This window comes from Peromyscus eremicus, chromosome 23 (assembly GCF_949786415.1).
Source record: "Peromyscus eremicus chromosome 23, PerEre_H2_v1, whole genome shotgun sequence".
Taxonomy (NCBI): Eukaryota; Metazoa; Chordata; class Mammalia; order Rodentia; family Cricetidae; genus Peromyscus; species Peromyscus eremicus.
In genome coordinates, this window is record NC_081438.1 from 26432992 (window position 1) to 26442921 (window position 9930).

The following is a 9930-nucleotide window of genomic DNA, read 5'->3' on the forward strand; positions in this document are numbered from 1 at the left end:
CCAGAGACCTGCAAACAGATTGCCTTGCCTGGGCCTGCCTGCTGGCATATCTGGGTCCTCCTGCCCTGCCTGGCCTGTATGTCGGAGATCAAAGTCTCAGGTCCACACCGTTGTCTGGGTCCCTGTGGCCCAGTGGGTGGGCTGGCCAGCGGCTTCTTGCCTGCTCCCTGCCTTAATGCCTCAGTCACCAGGGAGGTGCTATCCCTTTTCAATACACTCTCTGTTCCGGCTCGGAGCTCCTCCCAGTAACGTGCCCAGACTCACTGATCAAGGAAGTTCAAAGGTCAGTATATTCGAAAGATTTTTCTAAACGGGTCGGTGTAGAAAGATTTTTTCAGGTCCCTCCGGCCCCCTGCGGTCCAGAGTTCCTCCGGTCCTGTCTAGCTCTGGTAGGGACAAATCTCTCTCATTTACAGCTGCTTATAAAATAATCACTTAGAGGCTTAATATTATTTACACACTGTATGGCCTATGGCAGGCCTCTTGTTAGCTAGCTCTTACATCTTAAATTAACCCATTTCTATTGATCTATGTTTTGCCATGTATTTCGTGGCTTTACTGGTGTGCTGGCATGTTGCTCCTTGGGCAGTAGGCTGGTGTCTCTCCAGCCTCTGCCTTTCTATTTTCTGTCTCTCTCCTTGGATTTCCCACCTGCCTCTAAGCTTCTTGCCATAGGCCAAAACAGCTTATGTGTTAACCAATGGGAACAATATATATTCACAGCAGGTCAGTCCAAGAAGGAGCCTAAAAAGTTCTGGGGCTCCAGGTCAAACATCTGATCACCCCAGAAGTGAACTGCTTCCTGTGAGATCACAGCCCCAAACCTTCATCCTCTGTTTCCTGGTTCCTGGAGTCCTCGTGAGACAAAGGGAGTACTAGGACCTCTGTCCCCATATCTCTTCTCTCCCCCTCTCACCATGAAAACACCTCAGAAGCAATGGCTTGAAGTGATAGGCGCCTACCAATATGTGCTCACTTTTCTGTTCATGGGTAAGAGTGACTGGAGAGGCGTGGGAGGTGGGGCAGGCATGGGGGCCCAGAGGCAAGGGAGCTAGGAAAAGGGGATTAGAGGCCGTATGGCTGGGCTATTACCCTCGTGGGTTCCAGGCACCAGGAAAGGGCCAGAGGAGACCACAGGGCTGCTCAGCAGGGGTGGAGGGGAGAGAGCAGGTTGTTTTGGCTGACGACTGCCTGACTAAAGCCAAGTCATCTTTCCCTCTCACCCAGGCCCCTTCTTCACCCTTCTGGTCATCTTCCTCCTTTTTACCCGGCTCTGGTCCTTCTCTTTTCTCTACTTGGTATGGCTGTACCTGGACTGGGACACGCCCAACCAAGGTAAGTTTTGGACAAAGGTCTCCTCGGGTCGTGAGACATGTTTTGCCACCCTCTGTGTGTATGCATACGCCTGTAGGGTTTTGGTTTTGTTTTGCTTTTAAATGTAAGCGGGCTCACGTGGTGAGTTCACTCGTGTGCACTGGTGTTGCGTGCAGGGACCAGAGGTTGATTCCATTGCTCTTCCACCTTGTTCCCTAAAGCAGGGGCTCTCAATCAAACCCAGAGCACACTGATACGGGCAGTTTTTGCTAGCCAGCCTGCTCTGGGGGATTCCTGTCTCCACTTTCTGAGGCTGGAATTCCAGTGGCTTCCTGCCTGGCCGTTACATGAGTTCTGGGGATCCGAACTCTGGTCGTTTTGCTTGCCTGGTGAGCACTTAACCCCTGAGCTATCTGTCCTAGTCCAGAAGGTACAGGTTTTCCCAGGGAAGTCTTTCATCCCTGCCCCCATCTCTCTGTGTGCAGGTGGAAGGCACGGCAGGTGGATGAGAAAGTGGACAATTTGGAAACACCAAAGAGATTATTTCCCGATCAAGGTGACGAGTCCAAACTCTTAAAAGACAGTTGGTCTCCTTCCTCTCTGTCACCCACTCACCTTCCTCTGTGCTGGAGCCTCTACTGGATTGGATGTCTGAGCTCAGAATGGGGTGATATGTGAGAGCGAACCCTGGGACCTTGAACTTTGAACTTTGGGGAAAAGGGCAGCTCTTTCCAGCAGTTATCTTGTATTCTTGTTTTATTTTTATTTACGTTTGAAATTTAATTTTTTTTTTTAAGTTTACATTTTACTTATTTGGAGGGTGGGGGAGGGGCTTGCGCATGCCACAACCGTGCCTGTAGCAATCAGATTTGGGAGGGGAGGGCGGGGTGGGGGATGGGGGGTGTTTCTCCCATCACGTGGGTCCCAGGGATTGAACTCGAGTTGTCGGGCTTGGCAGCAAATCTCCTTTACAAGCCCCAACAATCTCACCTGGCCCTCATCTTGCATTCTGTGCCTCCTTCCTCCTGACGTCTTCCCAAACACCTCAAAGCTACTGAACACCTCAGAGCTGCCTGCTGACCGGAACTACGTGCTGGGTGCGCACCCCCACGGGGTCATGAGCACGGGAATCTTTTGTAATTTCTCCACGGACAGCAATGACTTCTGCCAGCTCTTTCCCGGGCTGCGGCCTTGGATCGCCACGCTGGTGGGACTCTTCTATCTTCCTATCTATCGAGACTACCTCATGTTCAACGGTGAGCCTTCTTATCCTAGCCTCGTGTCAACTTGGCACAGCCTGGAGCCCCTTTGAGAAGCGAATCTCAATGGGGGGATTCCCCAGATCAGATTGGCCTGGGGGGGACTGTCGTCTTGATCGTTAGTTGATGTGGGAGGACCCAGTCCACAGTGGGCAGCACCATTCCCTGGGCTTGTAGAAGAAAGTTAGCTAAGCAGGAGTCTGCAAGTGAGCCTGTAAGGAGCGCTTCCTCCGTGAGCTCCTGCACCGACTGCCCGCAACCTATAAGCTAAAACAACCCCTTCCCTCCCCTGTTGCTTTTGGTCAGAGTAAACCCAGTAACAGGTGAAAGGTGAGAGTGCCCATGGATTGTAGGCTGTCCCCTCTGTAACTGACAAGATCCTCACACAGCAGACCCCTATACTTCGGAAGGAGAACCGGCTTGAGTACTGGTCCCACTCCGAGGGGGACACCAAGTGTGTTGTACAGGATGCAGGGACCGCGGAACTCAGAAAGGATCAGGACATGAGGCTTACCCTCTCTGTACCGTAGAGTGGCGGTGGGAGGACTAGGGAGCAGGGGAGAGGGTGGTGACAGTCCCCTTCTTTTGTCCACAGGGCTGTGTCCTGTGAGTCGACAGAGTCTGGACTTCATTTTGTCACAGCCCCAGCTTGGCCAGGCAGTGACCATCCTGGTTGGGGGCGCCCAGGAAGCCCTGTATGCGGTTCCGGGGGAGCACTGTATCATGCTAAGGACCCGTAAAGGCTTCGTGCGCCTGGCGCTAAGGCACGGGTGAGTGGGACAGCAGATGCTTCTCAGGTCAGGTGTCTGCTTTGTAACAGGGTCTCGGGTAGCCCAGGCTGTCCTTGAACTCACCCTGTAGCCAAGAATGACTTGGAACTTCTGATCCTCCTGCCTCCACCTCTTGAGTACTGGGATTACAAGTGTGCACCATCGTGTCAGGTTTACGCTGTGCTGGGGGTAGAACCCAGGGCTTCATGCATGCTAGGTGAGTATTCTACCTGATAGGTGTAGATAGATAGGTATGTCTATATTGCATGCATGCACGCGCATACACACACACACATACACACACACACACACACGCACACGCACACACACACACTACACACATACACACTACACACACACTACACACACACACACTACACACACACACACACTACACACACACACACTACACACACACTACACACACACACACACACACACACACACACACACACACACACGAGGCCATCAGAAGGCATGAGATCCCCTGTCTAGAGTTACAGTCAACTAGCCGTGAGCTGGTCAACACATGGGCTGGAAAGCCAACCCTGGTCCTCTGTAATAGCAAGTACTCTTAACTTCTGAGCCATCTCCTCAGCCCCACACCTGGATTTTTTATTTTTTTATTTTTTTTATTTTTTTCTCTATTAATGCACTTTATTCTTGATATTCAGACTGAACAACTTCAGTTAATATAGATGATAAAGCACAGGTGTAGGACACAGGGTTTTTTCTTAGATAGCTTCCTGGCTGAGATCAAACTAATTCCATTTTTAACCGCATTGGCATTTCAAAACAATATATGAGTAAGTTCAGAGTTCTATGATTCAGACTGTTTTTAAATGTCAGTCTTAAAGGAAACCAGAGTAGGCCACTATTACACTTCTGCTGTTACTCACTTGTAACCACTGCAAAGTCTCTGAATATTCAGTTCCTTTTTTTTTTTTAATGCCAAATGTTGTTTATTGAAGGAGGGAGGAGGTCTTAAATACAGGCTTACAGCACAATGGGAGAACCCCGGAGGGCAGAAGTTCGCTACCGATGTTTTACAATCTTGCATCTAAACTGTTAACGTCTATTATGTAGGATACACAGACAAGGAACTTCCCTTAAGCATTCAGGAGGGTGGAACCCGGTAGGGAATTAGCATAGGGAGGATATCAAGGTCAAGGTCAGCAAGGAAGACAACAGTTACCCAAAATGGGGGCAGAGCCCTACAGGTCCCCCTTTTACTAAAAAATGAGCTTCTGATTTAGGTTGAGTGGGACGTCAACAGGTCACCTTACCTGTCAAGGAGCCGCCTGCCCAGGCCACACAGGTACTCTGTCTTAGGTTGGTGAGCGCCCCCCAGGCATTGCCCGTCTCTGAATACTCATTATCATACAGGCTCAATCGTGTGTGAGCTGCAGAGTTAACTGCTGCCAAAGATCTCAAAGTGGCACTGGGCTTGCAATCTGTGTGTTCGACACAGAAAAGACCAACAGAGCACCTGGATTTTTAAAAATGTCCTTTTATTTGTGTGTGTGTGTGTGTGTGTGTGTGTGTGTGTGTTTGCGTGTTTGCCTGCATACATGTCCATGGGCTATGTGTGTGCAGTGCCCAAGGAGGCCAGAAAAGGGCCTTGGATTTCCCGGAATTGGAGTTAGAGACAGTTGTAAGATATCATGTGGGTGCTGAGACTCAAATCCAGGTCTCTCCAGCCCCATCCCTTGCATCTGGATCTTAAAACGTAGATTCTAGGAATCAAGCTCAGGTCTTCACCGATCCACAGCAAGTATCCCCATACCTTCAGCCCTATTTCAAGGCGATGCCTTGGCGCCAGGTGTGGTGAGACAGGCCCTGAGTCCCAGCATCCTGGGAGACTCAGGCAAGAGGAGACACACATACTAACCACAGCAGCCTTTCTCCCCAGGGCCTCCCTCGTGCCTGTGTACTCCTTTGGGGAAAATGATATCTACAGATTCAAGTCTTTTGCCCCAAACTCCTGGCAGCGTCGGTGTCAAGTTGCTTTCAAGAGACTCGTGGGATTTTCCCCTTGCGTCTTCTGGGGCCGTGGTCTCTTCTCTGCCAACTCCTGGGGTCTGGTACCATTTGCCAAGCCCATCACTACTGTGGGTGAGTCTGGGGGATCTCTGGGGAGGAGAGCCACTGTCCAATGTATTTGCAGCAAGAGAGCCCTCTCACCCACATCCCCCCCTGCAGTGGGCCGCCCCATCCATGTACCCCAGTGCCTCAAACCCACCGAAAACCAAGTGGATCACTATCACCAACTCTACATGAAGGCTCTGGAGCAACTGTTTGAAGACCACAAGGAGACCTACGGTGTCCCCGCTTCTACCCACCTCACCTTCCTCTAGACCTGAGACCCTGGACCCTGGGCCTGCAGACTTCCACCATGTCATGCTCCACTACTTCATAAATGCTAATGCTGCAGGCGAACACGTCCAGACATGGCCATCCCCATCCCGAGGTGCTATAGAGTGTCCCCCACCCCCTAGTCTGGGTCTCTGGTCTCTTCCCAGTGAGTCTTGGCTGGTTTTTGTTTTTGTTTTTTTTGTTTTTTTTTTTTTTTCTTTTTTTCCTTTTTTTTTTTTTTTTTTTTTTGGTTTTTCGAGACAGGGTTTCTCTGTGTAGATTTGCGCCTTTCCTGGAACTCACTTTGGAGACCAGGCTGGCCTCGAACTCACAGAGATCCGCCTGGCTCTGCCTCCCGAGTGCTGGGATTAAAGGCGTGCGCCACCACCGCCCGGCTTGTTTTTTTTTTTTTTATTTGTTTGTTTTTGTTTTTTCAAGACAGGGTTCTCTGTGTAGTTTTGCACCTTTCCTGGAACTCACTCTGTAGCTCAGGCTGGCCTCGAACTCACAGAGATCCACCTGCCTCTGCCTCCCGAGTGCTGGAATTAAAGGCATGTGCCACCATGTGCCACCACCGCCCAGCATTACCACCGCCCAGCGTTTTTTTGTTTGTTTGTTTTTGTTGTTTTTGACCTTGGATAAGTCACTATTCTATTAGCCCAAGTTTTTATTAACATGTTAATTATACACAATAGTGGGTCTCATGGTCCTTGAACGATGGTTCAATAGTTAAGAGCACTTGTGGTTCTTGCAGAGGACCCAGGTTGGAATCCCAGCACCTACATGGAGGCTCACAACCACCCATAACTCTAGTTCCAAGGGATCCATTGTTCTCTTCTGACCTCCACAGGCACCCGGTGAGCACAGAGTGCACACACATTCACGCAGGCAATCACTCATTCCCATAAAATAAAATGAATAAATCTAAAACTCAACTATCAGAGTCTTTTTTTTTTTTTTTATGGTTTTTCGAGACAGGGTTTCTCTGTGTAGCTTTGGAGCCTGTCCTGGAACTCACTCTGTAGCCCAGGCTGGCCTCGAACTCCCAGAGATCTGCCTGCCTCTGCCTCCCGAGTGCGGGGATTAAAGGCGTATGACACCACACCCATCACTATCAGGGTCTTTTTGTTTGTTTGTTTTGTTTTAGTTTTTCAAGACTGGCTTTCTCTGCATAGCTCCAGCTGTCCTAGAACTCACTCTGTAGACCAGGCTGGCTTTGAACTCACAGAGATCTGTCTGCCTCTGCCTCCTGGGTGCTAGGATTAAAGGTGTGCACCACCACACCCAGCATCTATGGGGTTTTATTATGACATTTTCATACATGTATACAATGCAGCATTTGATCATACTTACACCCACAACCCTCTCTTGTCCCCTTTCCTTCCTCTTTCCAACTAGTCTGTCTTTTTGTTTGTTTGCATTGTTTTGGGGACCTAGTAAGTTTCATTAGAATTATTTACAGAAGTGTGGACCCCTCACCAGTGACTACACTGTTGAAGAGAATGTCTCACCCTCCCAAAGCAAGCATTAAGTTCCACCTCCACCCTCAATTTTGGAGGCAGGGTCTCATTATATACCTCTTGCTGGCCTGGAACTCACTATGCAGACAAGCTGGTCTCCCACGCTCTGGGATTAAAGGTGTGACTACCACCACCCCTATTGTGAAACAGATCCTCCTGTGACTCAAGCTGGCTTTGAATTTATTATGTGGCTGAGGTGGGCCTTGAATTCCTGCTTCTCCTTTCTCCACTTTCCAAGGGCTGGAATTAGAGCAACTGTGATCCTCGCTGAGATCCCCCTCCCTCTCTAAAGGAGGCCAGCAGCTTAGCTAAGAACTGGCAGGTGCCCAGCGGTGGTGGCAGATGCCTTTAATCCCAGCACTCGGGAGGCAGAGGCAGGCAGATCTCTGTGAGTTCAAAGCTAGCCTGGTCTACAAAGTGAGTTTCAGGACAGTCAGGGCTACACAGAGAAACCCTGTCTTGGGTGTGGGGAGGAACTGGCAGGCTACAGAATAGAGTTGAGGAGGAAGGGCAGCTTTGAAGGGTGAAGAGAATTTAGGAAGAAGGAGAAGTAAGGGTAGATACTGGAATACTAGGAGCTAAGCTTGGGATCTGTCCTGGAGTGCATGACTTTGTCCCCAGCATGTGGGAGGCTGAGGCAGGAAGATCATGGCTCCTACAGCAAGATGGGAGGTGGAGATAGAAATCCCCCTGAAAGTTCATAGGTCAGCTAGCCTGGCCTAGGCGATGATGAACAAGAGACCCTGTGGTGATCTATTGTGTATCAAATAAAGCTTGCCTGAGGATCAGAGGGCAGAGCAAGCCACTAGATTAAGCATAGAGGCCAGGCAATGGTGGCATACACCTTTAATCATAGCACTTGGGAGGCCAAACTCCATCACACCTTTAATCCCAGTATTTGGGAGTCACATACCTTTAATCCCAGCACTTGAGATCTCCTGCCTCTGCTATCAGTATTTGGGAAGCATACAGGCCATTAATCCCAGCACTAGGAAGGAAGTGAAATGGCTGAGCAGAGAAAGGCACATAAGGGGTGAGGAGACAGGAACTAGAAGCCTTTTTGGCTGAGGACTCAGAGGCTTTCAAACAGGATTCGTGGAGTTGGCAATGTGGGACGTGGCAATGGCTTGTTCCTTTGTCTCTCTGACCTCTCGGCATTTACCCCAATATCTGGCTCTGGGTTTTTTATTATAAGACCATTTTAGGATTCGTGCAACAAGACCCTGTCTCAGACAAGGTGGACAGTCAGTACTGGTGTTGAGTGTGCACCCACATTCACACAAACACTCCCACACAAGGATTGAAAGCAAAACAGGAGGAAACACGTGCCTGGTACTAGTAAATCTGGCCAAGAACCAATAGTTTGGAGAAGCTTGTAGGCCCCAATGGTGAGCCTAAAACAATCACATTGCTAAACAGATATATTATCACACTGCCCTCTAAATGCGTGTATCTCCATACCCATAGATGAGCGCAGCCCCCAGACCTTATCAGCAAAGCCCCTTTGTGTAGCCGACAATGGTTAAGGTAGAAACTTAACTGATCAAAGCGAAGAGAACAGGGTCAATGGAGTGCTCAGCCCCAAATGGGACACCATCTGAATGCAGGGACCCTCTAGGAAGAGGGGAGCAAAAGACCGTAAGAGTCAAAGGTCAGGAGAGACTGGAGTAAAACAGTGTCTTCTAGACATGACAGGACGCTGCTCTCATGAACTCACACCAACTGTGGTCGCCCGCACAAGATCAAGCTGGCCCTGAGGGGGAGGGGCCCACAAGACCCCACCCCTAGCCGAGGAGCGGTTGATAGCTGGAGACTTCTGGAGAGGGGAGGGAGAGGCAATTTTCTTTAAGGGTGACAACCCTAGTAGGTAGACCTATTCCAGTGGATCCGTCCACACCCATGAGGATATGGGCCCCGCAAATTGGAATCGATGAGTTGAGAGAGAGAGAGAGGGAGAGAGAGAGAGAGAGAGAGAGAGAGAGAGAGAGAGAGAGAGAGAGAGAACGAAGTTCAGAGGGGATGTGGGGTAGGAGATGGATGGGGAGGAGAGAGAAGTCAATATAATTGAAATACATTATATGCGTATATAAAATTTCCCCTCCAATTAATAAAAGGATATTATATTGAAAGAAGTTTTAAGGGCTTAAAATAGGGATGGAGACCAGAGCAGAGTCAGTGGGGGTTCACCGCCGTTGTGACGGCACGGCGTGGATAAAACGAGGGGTGAGATCTGCTGTCTTGGAGTCCTCGTGCAGTCCCAGCGTCCTTTCTCTTTGGCTCTGTCTGCTCACTGGCTTTGTGTTTACATCCAGGACGAAAAGCAAGAGTGACTTGTCAGCTGGGCCTGGTGACTCATCCCTGCAGTCTCTCAGGATGCTGAGACAGAAGGATTTCTTTAAGTAGGAGGCCAGCCTGAGCTACACAGTGAAATCCTGTCTCAAGTAATAATAATAATAATAATAATAATAATAATAATAATAATATCAATTTGTTTGAAGAATGTAATCAGAACACAACTCTATTTGTCATCCACTGTCCTGTAAAATGTATTCAGGAGAAGGGTTTTCTTGCATCTCCAGGTGAAAATTTGGGCAAATCCACAGCTTATGTTGGTCCTCTTCAGATAGGAAGTTGTTTGTCTTCTTTTTTTAAAAGACAGAGTCTCATGGAACCCAGGTTATCTTTGAACTCACCGTATTAGGAGAGGAAGCC

The 9930-nt window shown here is 49.3% G+C and overlaps 1 protein-coding gene across 1 annotated transcript; it reads left to right on the forward strand.

Annotated features, from left to right (window-relative positions):
• The first annotated feature begins 917 nt into the window (after nucleotides 1-917).
• On the forward strand, nucleotides 918-5869 carry Mogat3 (monoacylglycerol O-acyltransferase 3). Its single transcript, XM_059249831.1, has 6 exons — nucleotides 918-990; nucleotides 1228-1335; nucleotides 1800-1870; nucleotides 2366-2570; nucleotides 3169-3343; nucleotides 5546-5869. Exons 1-6 carry the CDS (start codon nucleotides 918-920, stop codon nucleotides 5643-5645), a joined length of 732 nt encoding a protein of 243 aa, XP_059105814.1. The 3' UTR covers nucleotides 5646-5869.
• Nucleotides 5870-9930: the final 4061 nt, after the last annotated feature.